This window comes from Aphelocoma coerulescens, chromosome 4 (assembly GCF_041296385.1).
Source record: "Aphelocoma coerulescens isolate FSJ_1873_10779 chromosome 4, UR_Acoe_1.0, whole genome shotgun sequence".
Taxonomy (NCBI): domain Eukaryota; kingdom Metazoa; phylum Chordata; class Aves; order Passeriformes; family Corvidae; genus Aphelocoma; species Aphelocoma coerulescens.
Window position 1 is genome coordinate 69,875,524 of NC_091017.1, and position 20,122 is coordinate 69,895,645.

At 39.1% G+C, this 20,122-nt stretch overlaps 1 protein-coding gene across 2 annotated transcripts in view; it reads right to left on the bottom strand.

Moving 5' to 3' along the window:
- Nucleotides 1-20,122, bottom strand: part of HGFAC (HGF activator) — a 41,376-nt gene that overhangs the window by 11,149 nt on the left and 10,105 nt on the right. Inside the window, exons 5-8 of one of the 2 annotated variants that reach the window (XM_069014544.1) lie at nucleotides 16,193-16,306; nucleotides 15,418-15,549; nucleotides 13,960-14,070; nucleotides 2,125-2,299 (exon numbers count right to left, since the gene is read on the bottom strand). In XM_069014544.1, coding sequence (XP_068870645.1) covers nucleotides 2,125-2,299; nucleotides 13,960-14,070; nucleotides 15,418-15,549; nucleotides 16,193-16,306 — 532 coding nt within the window. The remainder of the gene's footprint in view (nucleotides 1-2,124; nucleotides 2,300-13,959; nucleotides 14,071-15,417; nucleotides 15,550-16,192; nucleotides 16,307-20,122) is intronic. The other variant, XM_069014545.1, reaches the window with a different exon arrangement.

The following is a 20,122-nucleotide window of genomic DNA, read 5'->3' on the forward strand; positions in this document are numbered from 1 at the left end:
CTGGGACCTGAAATACAGACACGACTGAACACCTGTAAAACTTGCCTACAAGTATTTGGATGCATGAGCATGTTCACAGTGTTTAAGTACAGCCCACACTGAAGTGCTTTAACAGATATCAGCTCAGCTATTTTCAGAACTAAATCCCATGGGAGAGATTCCTGGTTTAGGTTATTTTTTAGGCAAGGAGATTCCAGCACAGGTAGATTCATAGGAAATCCATAACAAGAATAGCTAGGAAAAATGAATTCGAAAATCTCAGGTTGACATTCCCTGGAGAGTATGAGGAAATGAAAGACTACCTCAAGAAAATATTGTATTTCTGAAAAAGGTGGGGAAAAAAAAGAGTAATGGAAACCATTTAGCCCTTTGTTACCTAGGTGTTAAACAGATTTGGGGTTGATCCATTAGGGTTTCTCTGTGGTACAGCCGAACTGCCTTTATCAATGCCTTATAAGTAACCAGAAATCTGCCCAGTTTACTCCTCCAAGAATCTAGGGAGACTATGAAGACCCTGAAAGATCTTTATTAGACCAAGAAAAATAGACAAGGTAATTCAGGGCTCCAGATAAGCAGTAATTCTAATTTCAGCTGGATTTATCACAAGCACTATCTGTTATTGTAAGGTTCTTCAATAATTTTTTCTTTTTTAATCTGACTGCTCTTCAGAAAAAGATTAGAGCACTTTCAAATTCTCAGAACTGAAGAAGCAACACAGGTTGAGTCATCTTCCGCCAACAATGTTTCTAAATTAGACTATTTGAAGAAGAAGATATCTGCAGGATTATATAGTACAGCAGAGATATCCCCAGAAATTGTAACAAGCTGACAAAAAAGTGAAAAGCTTTTTTCTCAGCTCTACAGAACATGAACACATCAGCTCCTACACCATTTTGTTCTCTGCATTGCAAATCTGAAAGTGAATATTGGGCATAAATGATGTAAATCAAAGGGCTCAAGTTTTATCAAAGGATAAAATATGCACCAGATAAACTGCCACTGTGCTGGGACACTATCAATCAAATCCTGAAGTGTTTGCATGAGGACCAAGCCCTGGAAAGCAAGGTGGGAGGGCGTAAAGGAGGGGGTAGGAATTGCTTATTGTTAGTTTGTGTTAGATAGAGAAGAGCTACTTTCAGCATTGCTAGCATGCTTTTTATCATCAAACAAATTAGGAAGCGCAGTACAATCTGATTTTCCTGAAATACTGGTCAAAGTTTCATTTTAAAAAATATTTTTAAAACTAAAAAAATAAAAGTCACACACAAAAATAAGCAATCAAGCAAACAAACAAAAGCTTAGGCATCAACCAGTAATTTATGGAGAATCATCTACAGTTTGGCAGGTTTAGCATTTGCGCATCTCCAAGATGAGAAATGTTCCCTCTAAATAGAAATGTTTCCTTTATTTGTGGATATCCATTGAACTCATGGAGGCCTCAGAAACAGGGAGAACATAAGGTGACTGAGGAGAAAGCACAAACCTATATAGCACAAGCTATTTTCATTATAGCTCAACAGAAAACTTCAGCAGAAATGTAGTTTATTGCTATGTGGTGCAATCAAAATTGAAACACTGAAATCTTGTTTGGCAACAGTTTTCCTTTGTAAGAAATCCAAGAAATAAATTTGACATCCCATTTCAACCTTATTTAAATATAGTGCTTTGATTTTTCATTTTCAAATAACTTTTCTCTTTTGAAAATATTTCTTTATGATATGTCTTTCACAAGCAAAGAATAAAAAATTAAATTTATCCATTTCAATTTAGCTGTTGCATTGATTTCTCCTTTTGGATTGTCATTAATGAACAATTTCAAAAGTCTTGCATTATGGTCTCATTTGAAAAATAAAAAAAACATTACCCAGGGGAAAAAAAGGACCTGGAAGTTCCAACATAATTTTGTGTCTGAGCTTCTCTCAGGAGAGCCAGCTATTGATTTAGCCTATCTACCAGATCTTGTCTTCTGTTCAATCCCTCTTGTCAGGCTGACTGACTACTAAAGTCAGTCTAGCTTTTCTTAGGCAGGGGTAACAGCTGCTTTGAGATCCCTGGCCTTTCTTGTTTCCACAATACATCAGTTTCTTGATGTACAAATACAGGACAAAGAAGAACTTTCCTCACCTGCAGTAAGGGAATGGCCCCAAGCCAAGCTGTACTGCTTTCCCAATGCTGTCGACATGAAGCTCTTGGTAAAGCAGGTCTGAATTCCAAGGCAAGCAGCTGCGTCCAGAAATGGTTGTCTTGGCTGTACCTCTGTAATCTGTGCCATTGCCAGTGTAGCACTGTTGGCTCGGGACTGGCAGAGAAGGAGACTGGTCAGGAATCAATGCTAATTGCATGTTAAATACTCACTTCACAGCTGAGGTCCCAAATGAGAGCCAGAGGGCCCAACTCTGTAGTGCCTTTCACCTTGCACAGGACCTGAATGCATCAAATGAGGATTTTTTTAATAAAGAAAAAAGCAACCCAAGAAGTAAAACCTCTGCTTAAAATTAGTAGTAAGTTAACCTCATTTTACATATGAGCAAGTAGCTACTCAAGAGACAGAACAGCAGAAAATTAGACCTAAAGTTTGTACTGTGTATGGAAGATTTCAGTCAGCAATCTGCAGCAAAGTCAGCAATATGGCTGGGATTCCTCTGGTCTAATTTTAGACACAACTGAGCTCATCTCTGGAGGCTCCCTTTTTATTTAATTAAGAGAAACAGAGATTTCTAGTGCCAAACCGATCCAGCCTGTTTGAGGTAATTTTTTAAGATGAGGTGGATCCCATACATTCCTGTCCACATTGACTGAATCTCCATCGAAAATACAGGGTGCTTAAGGCAACCAGTTCAAACAGAGATACATGTGTTGTAAAGTACTGAAAACAATCCTGCCCTGCAAGTGCTTCAAAGGCCTGATTTTTGAAAATACTTCTTTTAATGGCCTCATGTGTACACATATATATCTACTATACCCATGTATATTACAAATATGTAACTACATCTTTAAGACACACCAATTTTGCAAAATTCTAACTAGCAGGTTGAATTTTCTTATTTGAAACCCCATCTTTGTCACCTGCATATGGGCTATTTCTTCAGATAGGTCTGACACATACATATTCTATGACCTGTATACTCAGCTGCCAAGATCTATCAACAGCACATACCAGCATTATGGCTGAAAAACATATGGAGATACATTTGTATACAAATAGCTACACTGAGCAGAAAGCCTACACCTCAAAACACAGCTAAGAGTATTCCAAAGGAAACACAAAACCATCTAATGCACAAAGAGGATTAATTGTTACCAAGCCTCAGAGGGTTTCTTGTCCCAGCCATGTCAACGTGACATGTCCTTGACATGTCACAAGACTGTTGGAATCTTCTTCTAAACTTATAGACATACTTAAAGATATAACATCACAATATTGACCAACTGTTGAAAAACACCCGCTGAGGATGATCCATCACACCACACAGTGCAGACAGCTATTGCCAAAGATCTGTTTATTTTGACAGATTGAGGTGACACATGAACCAGGGCACATAACCAGCACTGAAATAATGAACCACAGCACTGAACTGCTGCTGTAAATTACCCTTCCAAGTCATCAGTGTAGTGACAGACCCCAAAACCACAAGCAAGCATATGGCATAAATTTGGGAGACAAAGGTCAAGAAGTTTGGTGGAAGAACATCAGTTTTTTAGCACACAAACACTGAGCGAAATCCACTTTCTAGCTTGGCCTGGCAGATACTTCTGACATGCTGAGACCATATTTTCTCCCACCTGCAACCTGAATCAAACTCCCTTTATTCAATGACTATGAATATAACATTAAATCAAACTCATATTTTAACAACTGTAATCTAGGACCTCACAGAAAATAATTTGCCTATCATTTGTATTGTTAGCAAGAGTAACCATGTCTTGGCAAACCTGCCATTTTCTGAGCAAGTTGCAAGTTACACTGCTTTGTTTGCCTGAAACAGTTTCATGAAAATACCACCATCATGCTGTATGCTAAATTTTTTCATTTATCCAGGGAAGTGCAAGGTGCTGTGCTTACTTGTACTGTATTTACTGCATTCAGAAACAATTTAGAGTGACTACTTTTATGAGAATGAAACAAGAGATTCCATTTCAGTACAGACCCAGGGCCATATTCTGCAATACCAATGGTTTGGACATCTTGCAGATGGTGTTTACAAGTTGTGTTTATCCTTGTCAGGCTTAAAATCCAATGCATCTCTCTTTCATCAGGTCTGCCAGTCATTGCTAAAGCTGCCAGCATATTTTAACTGGAAGAATTTGGCTCCTTTCTAAATCATCCCTCACGTTCTCCTTCTGTAGCTAAGAAGTTTAGATTACATCTTGCACTTGTTGAGGGGAAGAGTAATATCTCTCAAGAAGTTTTTTGTTTCTTTTTGGTTTTATATGGAGTACTTTGGACACAGGCATAACGTGAGTTAATCTCCTATCTTGTGGAGATACTTTTGAGGTAAAACAGTTTGATTAGTAGCTTCCCACTGGTCTGTGCTCCACTCCAGAAAGCTTTACCTGACAGCAGCACCATGATACCCACTAAGGCCATGAGAAATATAAGCAAAGCATTATACATTTTATCACCTATAATTCAGAACAAGCAGTTTTCAAAAAGAAAATCTCTGCAATTATTGCAGTCATATAGATCTTTTGCCTCTAATTCTCTTTTTTTGAACTGTTACAGCACTGAAAAACTCTCTTTTCCCCTCTTTGTCAGAAACAGTGTGTAGGTGGTCTGCTTTCAGCAGTTCTTAATGGATTGCTCTGGCTGGGAATTGTTCAGTCCCAAATCCATATAGCTTCCACAATGTCTCATAACTCTGAAACATATTTATTTTCTTATGTGGAAGAAAGTAATGGAGGATGTAATGTGGGCTTTTCTTATTCATTCACTTCCCTGTACTACCACCAAGCATTGCTAAGAGTAATGGCCTAAACTTTCAAATAATGAAAGTTTTGATGCAAATGCAGATTCAACTTACTCTGCAGACCTATGCCACTATCACCCGTTTTTTTCTTTTCAGAAAAAAAATACTATTAAAATTTAAAACTAGAAACAATTTCTTGCTGCATTTTATTTTTTAAATCCAAGGTATTTCAATATCTCATATAAAACATTCAATTTGTGTTAAGATTTTATATTTTATAAGCAAGTCATAACAAATCTTTGCCTTTTGATTTTTCCAAAAAAACAGTTTTGGGTCTTCAAATTAACATCAACCTGAAATAGTAGTTATCCAAGCAGTTCTAATTGCTAACTTCCTGGGAGCATTTCGCAAGACTTTTTGTCCCCAAATCTTGTTTCAGTTCCTGTAGTTACATACCTGAACATTTTTAGGAGTTTCTTTTGAAAGTCTCTCTGCAGAAATCAATGAATCTTTCACATTTTCTTTTCCTCAAAACACCTCATCATCAATTTTCCTGTTGTTTTTGAGCTTTGAGTGTATCTTTCTTACAAACACACATAAACTGTTTCATTCTATTTATAAAAATATGTTTTTCCCTCAATGGTTCTATTCTGGGACAGGATGGTTTAAAGTAACCCTTTCATTCAGCAATGCTTTGATTTATCCCTGACCGACATGTAATTTTTTTATTAAATACAATATTAATTTTTTTCTATTGCTCTATATAAGCTGATGGCAGGAACAGGGAGGAGGGAAGAGGAAAAGGACATATCCAACCTAAACCTCCTGTGACTCAGCTTCATGCTGTTTCCTCGAGATGAACAGCAATGAACAATGACATTTTATGCCTCTTCTAAATTTACTGCTTTCATGGCCTCAGCATTACAGGATATGTTGCTCTTCAAGCCATGCTTTCCAAGGGTAAAAGCCAAATTTCCATTCTACATGAGCTCAGACTCATCAGATGCCTGCAGAAGGGTTTGTGTTTTCGTCATTCAGCCAGAAGTTCCCTGATCTCCTTCCCTGGGTAGCTGTGAGATCCCCTCAGAGATGAAAGTTGTGAAAGCCTTTTATTTCAGGGAGCTGCACTTCCCCTGCTGCACATGCAGACAACCACTACTCTGGACTGGCAATAAATGTGTGACAGAAAGGAGTCTCCAGTATTCATGGAGATTGCTCTTGCAGGCATCTCATTTCATCAAATAATGCACTGAAATGCAACACACACAGACACACACACCCTGCCAGGTGTTCTGAAAGCAATAAGGCAAATATTTCTGTGCTAAATGAAACAAACACCATACAGAGAGCTTTGAAAGACATTCACATTAACCTAGCAATGGTTCCAAAGGAAGATTTGGGTTATCTTCCAGTGAATCCCTATGCCACTGAAAATCTCTGTAAATATCTAGGAAGGCACCTGAGTGGGCACCAGGCTCCACTGAAGAAACTAGTTGCCATTTTTTTCACCTTTAATCATGAGAATGTGAAGTCTGATGACATGAGGGAGAGGATTGCAGTGCAGCAGCACCAGGACTGGACTGTTCCTGGCTTGAAGAAAATTACTTCACATTTTCCTGCCTGTCTGTGAATGTGAGGAGTAACAGCACCCGCTGCAGCTTTCAGAGTTTAAAAATGAATGAACACATACCACAAGTGAAATATAAGGGAAGCTATCTATCTCTATTTCAATATAAATCAATCATACATTTATAATATTTACCTAGATTTCAATATTTCTGTTAGGGGTCATGAACAGCAGATTGTACATATTTATAAAAAATTATTCAAATAGCTGTGCCACTTTCTGGTTTGTTGAATAGCAGTAAAACTTCAGCACTTACAGCATCTAACACTGGAATGGATCCCTGCTGAAACTGCAGCCTGTTTATGACACAAACAATCTGTCTGAGCTAAAAGCTAGGCAGAAAGGTGGAAAATTTGGCATCTTTTTGTGATCAATTAAATCTAACAGAAAATTACCATGTAAAACAAGGATGGATTCAAGACTGTGCAAACAAAGTGATTTACAAGCACAGAAAAATCTCTTTAAGTTGCATCCTGACACAAGGATGGCACACTCCATTTACTGAAACTAGACTTACTTTTTAATATATTTCTTCTTCAAAGTACCTTTGTACCTTCATACTTGCAAATGCTTAGATCATCTGAGGTAAAATTGGAGAGATTTATGTCTGTTATGAAAGCTAATGTACAAAGCTACCTTCTGAAAAAGTTGAATTTCTTTAATATAAAAGTTTAAATCCAGAAATCTATAAACTCTCCCAGTATTTTCTTATAGCTTAGAAAAGTAATATCCTAGATAAGAGAAAGAACTGGCTCTTCTCCCATTTCATTTTTCCATTTATTATATTCAATTCTAGTACAATAGTTATGTTTTACAGAGTCATAAATGCAATCCAATAGGTAGCTATATAAAGCTAATAGGAGCAGTGTATTTAGGAAATATGTTGTCAAGAGCTAGGGGAAAGAAACTCCAGCAACGAGCCAATATCAGTGCTATATTACTTTGACAGTTGCACAGACTACCAGGATTTTCAAGAGTATCTGAGTGCCTAATTCATAGTGAAAACTTTAATTTTTTTTAATATACCTGTAGGTCCTGGTGTGTTTAGAGTATGGGGCAAAATAACTCTCTGGATAGGAAAAGAAACAGACTGTATAGCAATTACTGATAGCAGATGAAAAGCTGCTCTCTAGAGAAACAGTAATGGGAGGTGGGGGTCTCTTGAGCCCCCAAAGCATCCAGAGTGGGCTGAGGGGAGAAAGCAGGGGAGGGGAGAGACAAACAATACAGTAATACAAGGATGAGCTCCATCCAATCTCCCACATCTTCCCTTCAACCACCTTCCTAACTGACAATTACACAGGAAAACAGATTGCATGGATTAAGAGGTATCAGTCCCCTCACACTTCAAGAGATGTGCCCTCTATAAAACAAAATGAACAGAAACCACTGTCACATCTCAAATGAATCAAAAATAGCATTAAAAATACCTTTATGGCTCTCAGTTAACCAGCACCCAGTAACACTGCTGCCAAGTCAGGCACTCTCACAAGAGTAAGAACTAAGCAGCTGTTTCATATTAGCCAATATTAATCATATTAGTTTATACTAGGATTACGACAAAGACTTGTCATCTAAAAAGGCAACACTGGAGGAATACAGAGCAAAACACAGAAAGCTTAGTGCCCACCAGCATATGGAAAATTCATGTGTATGTAAAAATAAAGAAGTCCTCTGTGGATCTTGAACCTACTCCTATCTCTGACTGGAGAAATTTTTTCCTACTCTTTGGTATTTGCCTTATCTCTCAATCCTTACAGAGGTAATCCTTGCTGTATGCCATGCTGCTACGAGCATAGCTCATTAGCTCTCCTCTCTAGCCCAAATTTGACAAGGTGTCAAATTTGAATGACTAATCCATAACCTCCATGCAAACAGTACTTCCTTCTTCATTTTTGTTTTTCTCTATATTAGCCAAAAGCTTTATTATGGCCCTGAAGTTATAAAAATGCTGGGAGATCAGAAGAGCCTCTCACTATTATTGCTCACATCTGCCACCTCCATAAATGACACTGAATAGTTGTTTTGCAAAGCCACAGCTATCTCTGGTCTCCTGTTCACCATCCCCTACAGTGGCACTGTCTCAGTGCAATCAATCAGAGGTGGAGAATTAGTGGACAATGCCATGTTCACCCAATTCTTCATCTTCCAACGCCCTCTATCATTGATCATTGCAGGCAACAGTCTACTGAGCATCGTTTTTATCCACATAACTCCAGCATTGTTTGAATTTTTTTTAATAATTCAAAATCTGATAAAAATCCAACCCACCATTACTATTTCTGCAGTGGTGCCCTAGGCTTCCTCGTCATTATCCTTGCATTATTAACCCATGCCTTCCCTTCATTCAAATTCCATGGGGACCTACAAAACTTGTCCTCTGCAAATAACATAATCACCTCTCCAAGACATATTAATACATAATGTTGCTTTTTTATCTGCTGTTCCATCTATTTTTCCACAACCATAGAAAAATAACAACTTTATTCTTTTTTGACCTAGTTTCATTACTAAGCCCAGTGCTTCATATGTGCAAGCAACAAGCGTTTTCTCAGCCCCACTTAGAAATCCTCTTCAAGTCTTACTTACAGACCTACTTGTGCAAGTTCAGTGGGGGACTGACTGATTGGTTGAACACCCATTTATCCTTGTCAGCCAACTGACCTTGTAATTATGCTCCACCCTATTTCCCCCTGTGTTTCTAGAAAGTAAAAAATTAAACACTAATCCAAAAGCATTCTAGTGGAAGGTAAATATAAACCAGAATGTTAAAATTCATTATCTTCTATCTTCTTCAGAAGAAAAAGATTTAAAACTTTCCTTCCAGCCTCCAGAGCTGAATTTACTTTACTAAAGTACCTTTTTTAGTAGAAAACTGCAAACACCCTATTTCAGTAAAAGAACCACTAAAAAGGTGGGTTTGCTGTCATTTCTGCTAATTCTATTACCTCAAACTCCCCCAGTTTAACCCCCAAATATGTGGCCAAGAAGGTTTTTTTTTCCTGTATGTAATTATATATTCAGCTATTCTGTCATCTTCCTTTTCTAAAATCCTCAACCTACTTCTGACATACACCACATCTCCTTACATAACAAGAAGCCCTCCACAATTAGCATTCCAACTCATACTTTCTTTAAAGCTATGGTACCCCTCTAATTCCATTATCCACAGCCTAATGGGGAAAATACCCCAAACACTAGAAAACAGTGTTTTCAAAAATACAATCACCAACTTCACATTTCGTCATGACCAAAATACTATCAAAACCATTATGGCTACCTAAACCTTAATCCAAAGAAAACTCAAAACATACAATCCTCTGTGCAGTCCTCCCAGTACACTCAAACCTACTGCAACCCACAACCACAGTGAGCAAATGTTTCAGGAAAAGACTTGGTGAGTAAGTAAACAGAATAAAGACACCCTATTAACATATCCTCCAATAAATCAAGAATAAATTTAAAATACAAATTAGTACCCCAAATTTACTAACAACCAACACCCAACCAACAGTAACAAAGCAGTGGTAAGAAAAAGGAAGTGCTTTTACATGGAAATCTGGCAAAATATATATTATTTTCCACTCACATATTATCAACTAAAGCAAATAGTGTGAATGCAATGGTGGGGTTTCAACCACAAAATCTAAAGGCACTAACCCCCTGAAAAAAATTCTACATCACCTTCCTTTACCTTTCAACCCCCTTTGACTTCTCCATAAATGCATATTAGAATGAATTGTCTGTCCTCTGGCCAGACAACTCTCTTTAGCTGTGTGTCCCTTTGTGTTCATCCCACATCTCCACCATGGCTCCTATCTGTTCAAAGAAACACAAAATGTCTAAGTAATTTTACAATTACATGTTTTAACTGCTTGTCATCAGTTATCACCTAGTGAAGCTAAATATTTCTGAAGTTACTAATCTACCAAATAAATTCGCTCTCCATTCCCTATGCCAGCCTGGGCTAGAGATAAAATATTCCACTCACATCTTTTAAGGTTTCACTTCTTGCCCACATTTACCACTCCTAAAGTGGGTGGGTTTGGGCCCTTTTTATAACTTTCTCTGTTCAATGAGACAACCACTGCTACTCATGGTTGGACAACTGATTCTGAATCTTCACCTAGAACCTAGATTCAGAGCTGTCTCAGCAAGAGCTGTTTTCAAAGAGAATGCAGCATCCTTTTAGCACAAAATCCTTATTTCTGAAAATAGGTGCATATTTAAGGGCAATTATTATGAATTTAACTTAATTAAACATGGGTCCTTGAACAATTTTAAACAGCATCTGTTTGGGAGAGATTTGTTGGTGATGTATCTAATTTCCTTCAAAATTAAACTCCACTGAAATCTTATGCCTACAAACTGTCTCAGAACACTTTTTTAAATGGCAGTTCTTTCTTTAGTACTGAAAGTTTCTTCTTTAAGAAGAAAACAATGTATTACCACAAAGAATAGAAATCTATATTAGAAACTGTCTTTTGTGTATCAATCTCCTTTGTTATGGATATCTCCCGTTACTTTTATCACCTCTCAATTTTTTTTTTAAGTCAGCTCATAATTTTCCAGTAGCTAAATGGTCATTTATGATAATGGCCTAGCAATATATATATATATATATATATATATATATATATATACACATATACATATATACAGACACACACATATATAATGATGGTTTGCAAGATAATTTTAAGATTAGAGAAAAGATGAGTTTTGAGTACTGACAGGGACACTGTAGTCCAAAAAGTAATGGACAGATAAATAGGTATCTTTAAAATCACAAAAGTTATGATTATTCTGGTACTCACTGTTCAAAGGGGAAGAATAAAATTACCAGGCAGTAGGTTTTTTGTTAACAACAAAAAAAACTTCTTTTCACCACATCTATTTAAATTCTGGAACTTCTTGACATGGAATGCTGCGAAAGGGAAAAGCATAAAGGAGTACTAAAGAGTTTAGACAAATTAGTGGAAAACAAGTAAAGGTCTGACAAATATGATGGTCCAAGCATCTGCTAAGTAAATCTTCAATCAAAGAAGTGTTTCTCAGTATTTTCCTGTTGTTTTTGCTCCTCAGGCTACTGTGCCAATGCTTGAGTCACAGTAGTACTTAGGCTTGTGATCTGATGGATGAAGGATGCTACTTCATTTATTAATATTTGTTGAGTATACTATTAAGATAAATTAGCTGGTTTTCCATTAGAAACATATGAAGGCTGGTTATTCTTTGTGTATGTCAAGGGCAGAGGACATCAGAGATACCTAAAACACATCACAGCTCAATAAGAGTCTGGGAGACTTACTGTTTATTAAATTTACCTTAAATTCTGCTTAAAAAAGAAAAAAAAAGGAAATATAAGAAGACATTTTTGCATCACACCCTGGCTTTAAGGTTGCCTCTATAACTGATAATTCAGAATAAAGTACACTTTGGAGAGGAAATACTGTAACACTTTCTCTGAATCAAGCATTCTAGCCACCAGCTATTCTCAGTAAAGGGTAACCTCACAATTACTTCCTGTCACACGAGGGAAACTCTACAAGACAGTAAAAAGGAAACAAAGAAAAAAGTCATTTCTGTTCACAGCATCAAATTGAAGGGTCAAAGAAAAAATTAACCCAACAAATATTTAAAAATCAGTTCTGAGTGCTCAGAGAATACAAGCCTGTAGCACTTTCACCAGAATGACATTGCCCTAGTGTGGTGATACTACCAGGTCTATAGACCTGAAGACTCATTTATTTGCATTAATTCAGAATGACTAAATCTTGACAGAGAGTTTTTTCTTTTTTAAGACTCTTTGCAAGGTCCTGACGCTTAAACACAATCCTTCAGCTCCCATTCTGTGTGGGGGTGTTAGGCAGCTGAACGCAGATGGATTGTAAGCAGCCAAAGCCACTTGTTTAGCAAACCAAATGTTTGCTTTATTATTTTCAAGTAATCAAAGAGCACCTGCTTATTTCTTGTTCTAAGCTAGTCAGACAGAAACCAGTATTACAGCTATAACACTGCCATCCTGATATTTATGATCCAGGCCCTGCTGGGTGGATGTCTCTGTGCACCATTGCTGCTGCGGGCAGGGGAAGCTGATAACAAAACAGGAGTTGGAAAAGCAGTTTCATGTGAAAATGAGCAGAATGCAGCCCTGCCCCGAGCTCCAGGTCACACGTGTGCTGTACAGCCCCTCACCCAGATCCATCCAGCAGCATTTCCAAAGCCTGGGACAATCTCCCCAGGGTAACTAAAGGATGAAACAACACAGCTAAAAAAAATGCTCCTTATGAAGGACTTAAAAGAGTCACAAAATTATTTCTCATGATTCATCCGGTACCTGGTGAGTGAATGTTCAGGACCAGATCATACACTGTCCAATATGCCCATTCACTCCTGCTATTTGGTATTCCAGCTGTACTGCTGATCTCCCAAATGGATTTTTTTCCCAGCTGGAATAGTTAGCTACACCATTTGTTAACTATCAAAGTAACAAAAAGAATGCCAGATATCAATTGCAGTGTTCATTAACATGTTTTTTTACCCCACCACCTATTCGGATCAAGAAAGTGCCCACCAGAGCTACTGGGAGTCATGTCCTCAATTTTGATGAGCCACGGGATTTATGCACTCAGAAAGACACAGACAGTGGAACTGATTGGGTCACAGGCTGGTGTTACTGAAGGTCTATTACAATTTATGCCTAAAAGACACTGTATTTAAAAAGTAAACACTGACATAACTTGAAGATTTGCATGCAAGCAAGCCTTACAAGCAGATTTAACCCCTGTAGGGACAAATGTTAAGTCTTCTGGAAGAAAGTTGTATCAAAAACTATGTGGCATCTAAAATGAAAAACAAGGCTAACACAAAGGTACCAAAAAGCAGATTGCTCTGCCCTGACCCACCAGAGAAAGTAAGGGGGTTTGTGTAAGCTGGACTGGGCTAAATGTGCTATTAAAGTCTAAGGTAACCCAAAGGGTGTGCATTTTCTTTGTCCCACAGTAATTTAGTGCTACCAAAAAATGGCTGCTAGATTTTTGTCAGACGTAAATCCCTGCTTTATGAGGGGATGCATGGATCTGTAGGGAGAGAGTAGCTCTAGAGTACAACTCTGTGACTGATTCTGCAAAATGGGAGCATGCACTTATTTTATAGTCATGTGTAATTGGATTAAAATTTCTGTGTTTTATTTTCTATAAATTAAAGGACATGAAAAAAAAATTTTTAGAATCAGAGTCTCAGTGGTGAACTGTGTGTTATGTTTTACACTGGAGAAATGCATTAAACATTTGTTCTGTGTTACTCTTCAGTTGTTACAAGAAATGTCCTCAAATGCAGAATACAACACAGAGCCAAACCCACCAGGTTCACACCCAGATGAAAACTCCTAATTTCCATCTGCCTGTAGTTTGTTATACTTACCAATATTGCAATACTTTCCTGCATAATTTTCTTTGCAATCACATACTATTTTCCCAGTGGAGACAACCATCTTGCACTCTCCACCATTCCTGCAAGAAGCATGACTACAACCTACAAGAAAACACAACAAAAGATCAAACCAAAGGTACAAATTATTCAAAAGAATCAGTCCATTTTAACTTATTCTAGTACATCTCCCCTGTGCATATGCATTTGAGGGAAGTTTTTCTGTTTTGCTTATCTCAGACCTACACTTGTAATAAATTAAAGAAAAGGAAACTCAACTGATTTCTGCCCACTAAGGTCTGTCTCATTGTTTTCACTGCTATTGGATAATGTCAGCTATTGAAAGACATTATCAACAAACAATAGCTAAAATGGGGGTGGTGATTATTATTACTAGTGGTGATGGTATTAACACTTCTTTCTCTACGGAGGGTTCTGCCAGTTCCTGTCTTGCCACTGAGCTCTATTAGAATTTATAATAACATATGCAGTAGGGAGCTCAGTTACATATTTAAGATCTGTGATTGGGAAGTACTATCAAATTTCCCAACTCTCCCTTGGACTCCCAATGTCCTAGAAAGCCACCGACTCTCCATAATTTAGTTTCCAGTTACACAAGGTGGGAATAAAAGCACCTAAGTATTTCAAAGGACTTTTATGAAACTTATTTGTACTGTGACTTACTTGTGAAGCTAGGCAGGGTAAAAGTTAGCCAGACTGAGTAACAGAATAGCCATACCAGAGCACGTGCGTAAGTGAGGCATGGTTTTCTTCCCAACATCTTTCCTTCCGAATGAAAGGTGCTGTGCTGGCTTCATCAGATAGGTGATAACCCAAAGTGTATGTCCTGTGCTGGCTGGCCAGGGTGTTGGGTTCCTGGCAGCCCCAAAACAAGGAGGAGGCTTCCTAACATAAGCATCACCCCCAACAGGAATGGGCCAAAAATCATGGGGACTCTGGGGCCAGTGCAGGCCTTATGGGATAGTGGAGATGGGTAAAGTTTACATGCTGGCAATTCAAGAATGGGATGGGCTTGGGAAGAAACACAGAGGTGAAATAGCAATACAAAGTGATTATTGGTGTGCAGGGTGTGCCTCTCAGGCAGATTATAATTTTGGAGAAGAAATTTTACCACTTTACTGTATAACCTGTTGCATATTCTTATATGCTGCAAAGCAGGGTTTCATCCCTCCAAAGGAAAACACTGAAGTGTGTCCCTGAAGTTCATCATAATGCAAATAATTTCTTCCTCAAATAAGGATGAAGGGATTTCCTGGGTCAGTATAACTGTTCACACTTGAAAAGATAAATATTGTCTTTTAGAGAGGGTACATGAGCTGCAAGGGCAGCTCACAGAAAGGGTGTGTAACACCACCCAGGCTTTGATACCCTCACTGTCCTTTATCCCCAGTCCATGCAGACCTACAGCTGTGATACAAAATAATGCCTTACTTTTGTGTTCAACACGCCCACACTCGATCTGGCCGTTCACACACATGCACTGCTCCACTACTCCTTGTTGGACTCTTGACCAGCTCGCACCCTCATCAAAGAACTCATAGAGACTGTTGTCAAAACATTTCTCTGAAATGAAGTTTTACAAACAACACAAGCTTTCAGATGTTATTTCTTGCAAGAAACAGCACCACAATCTCCATCATTCCCTTCTCATCCCTTTTTCTTTGTTGAGAAGATCCATGTTTGTTGACAGTGCTTCTCAAGCTAGCCAGCCTCCATCGTGTGGAGGCACTGAGCCACTAGAGCAGCAGCTCCAGGAACCTCAAGACAGAGGTGGCTTTCTCCTAAAGCCCTGTAAGCAGAACAGCATCACTGTACCCAATATGTGCATATACATAAGGGCTAAGGCATCACCTGAAATCGTGTTGCTTTTTCATGTCTCTGTGCCCTGCCTACTAGGTATTTGTAATTTCCCAATATGCAAGGGATATTTAAATCTTAAAATCAGCAAAGGAAGGGAAAGAGGCTTTTTGTGTTTCCCATGCTCAGGGCATACTTCCATTTATAATTGCACAGTCAAGCTATTTTCAGTTGTCCCGTCAGGAATGGATTGTCTGTCATAACCATTTGGAAATCCACCTACACAAACATTCACGCTGCAGTGGTCTCTCCCATCACAACAGCACTACCTTTTCATTAAGCAAACATTAATGAGCTCTACTTACTATTCATATTTCATGTTGTAACACTCGTGGAAGAAGATACTTACTCAGCTGACAGTCCTCGCCTGTGAATTCCTCAGGACAGGTGCAGTGGTACATCCTATGGCTATGAGTGAGAGAACAGGTCCCTCCGTTTTGGCATGGGTTGTCTGCACAGTAATCTAGAGAGGCCACATAAGAAGTTGTTAATAAGTATGAAGTATAAGTCATGTTTTGTCCCTTTGGATACATAAACACTTTTGGTTCAATATATGGTGGGTTTAATACCACCTATTAACCTAAAACAAAGTTTATCCAACCAACTGACAGTGGGTTTGTTTCCAGCTATATTTATCCAGCTGTTAAAAACTATATAGTAAATCACTGAGCTGAACCTTCTCCCCTCGGACTAAGTTGTCTGAAGGGGGTAGGTCCTGGCACATCTGAAGTCACCAGAGCTGGCACTGTGGTGAGGAAGAAGATGGGACAGGTGCCCACAAGATGGAGCTGTGCCTTTACACTGGGGAGGGAGGAAGGCTGCAGCTCTGCCTCTGCCCGGCTTCCTGCCCTGCAGCGCTCTCATTGCAACATCCACCACCGGATCAGGCATCCCTTTCAAACTAAACAAAGGACAACCCTCGACAGAAGAGTTTGCTATGGGATTTTGGAATATGTCTAAAACTAATGGCAGCTGGAACCAAGGGGGAAATTATAAAGCAAACCACAAAGCACATCCAAATAAATCCGGCCAAGAAAGATTAAAACTGGACCAGTATAGGTTATCTCCATTTACTAAGGAATTTTCTAAATGATATGAAAATGTCGTGGAAGAGGAGGTATGTGCCAGGACAACTCCTGCAATAGAAGCTTTACTTGGCAATGTACAATGCAAAAGTAGTAAGAGTCTTGCCGGTCAGGCAGTGTTTCTGATTTCAGGCAGTGCCAAGGGATGTACCTCCCCCGAAGTTAACCAACAGCATGTTTACACCTGCTTCAGAGCTGGCCCAACAGCTTGTCTGCATTCAAATTTTCCTTTTTAATGCTAGTCAAACTCTGCTAGGCCAACTGCAGAGTTACTCAATCCAGGTGCTTCTTCAGCTAGACAGTGTGTCCTGAGCATGGGGTGCAACATACAGAGGCACAGGCGCACACGACCAGGGCTGAAGTGAAGCACAAAGCTGAAGCTTGCTACAGCAGTGTAAATCTGAGGTTCCCCTGCATGGATCAAAATATTTACTTCAGAAGAGGGTGATGTAATTCCTATCAGATAGCAGGTCTGGGTGTATTCACTGGTAGATTCAATCCAGAATAACATCAAGGGAAAGCAAGTAAAGTCAGTGACATTCCTACTCTTCCTGCTGTTGATAGTTATGAAACTTCTAGTGCTGTAATGTTTCCTCAAGGGAAAATCATGTATTTCCTATTCCCACACATCCAAACCATTACTTGATCTCCAAGCCATCTTCTGCTGTAACAAATGCTCAAGAAATTTTTTGTACCCTTGTTAAATCTGCAAAAAGGACTTCCAGCCATTCATTTCTTTCTCAATCTGTCCCTCGCAACATCCCACCCACCATTCCAGTCTGACCTTCCAGGCATGTTCTGTGTTGCTCCGTATCTTCCCTGGAGTCCAAGAACAATTTCTGCTCATAAGCATATGGACACATTTCAGTTCCCAGTGGGGAATCCTGCCCACCATTAACTATCCATTAACTGGGCAGTGCCAAGTCCACACTTTCTCAGCACTGTCTAAGGCACCTAAGGCACGGGTAAAACACTCCATGCTTGCTAGAACTCATCTTGACTGCAGCTTCACCTCTGCAAATCTCTGCTGAATGAGCAGTAGGCCTTGTCTCACCTTTCTATCCATATTTCCCAACAAAAACTTTCTGTTTCTGCCACCCACCTTCCTCGGAGCTCCTCCTGGGATGATGCCTCTTCCTCCTGCCTGCACAGCCCACACCATTCTACTTCTTCTTTCCCTATCAGTCCAGAGGAATCTTAAAAATACTGTCTGGCACTTTTTTCTCCATGTCTGGGTCTCCCTGGGGTTTTGCCCATTTGTCCAGGATTTCCAGACATTCAGAGCAGTAGTTCTACCAGACTGTCCAAGACCTGGAAGTTGCACCTATAGGGGCATTGCACATTTATGGATATGTGAACATATATGTGAGCTAAGCATGCACAGCCCAACGCACCCATGTGTATGCAGTACTAACACCTCCCTCCAGCAGCAACTTCATACCCAAGCTTCACATCACCCTAAAGCTAAAAGCTTCTTGGTTAAACTTTCCCTTGAATTTGGCATACGTGTTTTTCTGGATCAAAGCCTCCGACGCTTGCTTAACATTGATTTGTAAGCACCTCCAACATTTTGAAGATGACTCGTCACATACATGTGGTATTCTTGGCATGGAGAGAGTTTGTGCTTCAACCTTTGCTCTAAAGAAGTTCTTTCTCCATGCCAATGGATACACTGCTCACCAGCCTCTCATGGCCAAAGGATACTCTCTCCCTGAAATTCCATGTTTTGTTGTTTTTCAAGAAAAATTCACCCAAAGATTTAATTCTTTAGTGGATTTAAAAAAAAAAAATTGTATTATTTTACACATTTTAAAAATCAGCATTGTTCAGTTTGACTGCTTATTTCCTGCACAGCAGGCAAATTTTCCTCCTTTTGCTTGAAATTCCCTTCATACATTATGTTGCTTTTCCTTTCAACCTTACCATAAACCTTTTCTCTTTAAGCTATGGTTAATGATCCGTTAAACATTTCCCAAGTCGAAATATAGTGCTTGCTGCTTAAAAAAAAAAACTAAGTAGACTTCTGTTTATAAATAAAATAACAGCTAAAAACCTTTTATTTAATTTTTAAAAATTCTAAATGCTTGCAGAAATAAAGGGTTTTTTTTTCATTTTGCAACAACCAGCAGTGATCTCTTCCATCTACCCCATCCTTTTTTTCTCTTTCCTTTCCTCTCTCACATATATAACCCTTCTTTTTTTTTTTTTTCTGGGGGAAAATCATTAGCCAGGAAAAGCCCTCAATGATGTTAGGGTACATCAACAGAGATACCCTGGCAGGAAGACAGGGTGACTTTCTTGTTCCAACCCACCCTATCCAAGACTGTTGTGGGTAACAGGCAAAAATGAGCCAGAAGCCCAAAAAGACCTACAAGCAGACAGATGTCTGGAAGGATAATGATGATGTGCAGACAGAGGGACAGATGGGGCACAAGGCACCCCCAGATACGCAACACTAGGCTTGGAGAGCTCTTTCAGCTCCTGGAAGAGTCTCCTTGAGTGAGCCAGCTGTCACCATCACAGTGAGTATTTCACTGGTGGATTAAAGCAGTCACAGGTAACAGCCACCAATGTTTTAAGCTCTTGGAAGCCACTCATGAATAACTAAGTGCATGTACTGCCCAGAAAGTCTATGTTCATGTCTGACATGCGTTACACAGTCGTATACATTGCTGCTTGTTTTGGGGCTAGGTCACTTGCCTCTGATCCACTGTTAATCTGTTTTAAAGCCAGGCTGGAAAATAATTTAAAGTAGTTATGTTTTAAAAAGGGATGCTCTGCACTGCTTAATTTTAGACTGTCAGCATGATTCAGCTAACTTGGCTTTTCAAGTGCTCTGGTAGATTGCAATCAGCTTGGCAATAAGACTCCTGATACTGCAGAGAACTCCCTGAAAGGGGATGGTGGAAAATGCCCTTTGTTTGAAAGTGGGAAGTGAATATCTAAGGCTATTGGTCATATGCCGCAGACTAAATAAGACAGGTCACATTTGAAAATAGTGAAATGGCAAAAGAGGAACATGATCAGCATTTAGACACAGATCCAAAAAAAGCCTCAGGGGCATCAAATTCAACCAGCACAACACCCAATTTTTCAAGCTAGTCTGTGGCTGTAAGAATTGAGAATTAGATATATATGTTCCTTATAAAATGAGATTCCCCAGCATCCAGCTCATGAAACATGGAGCCGGGGAG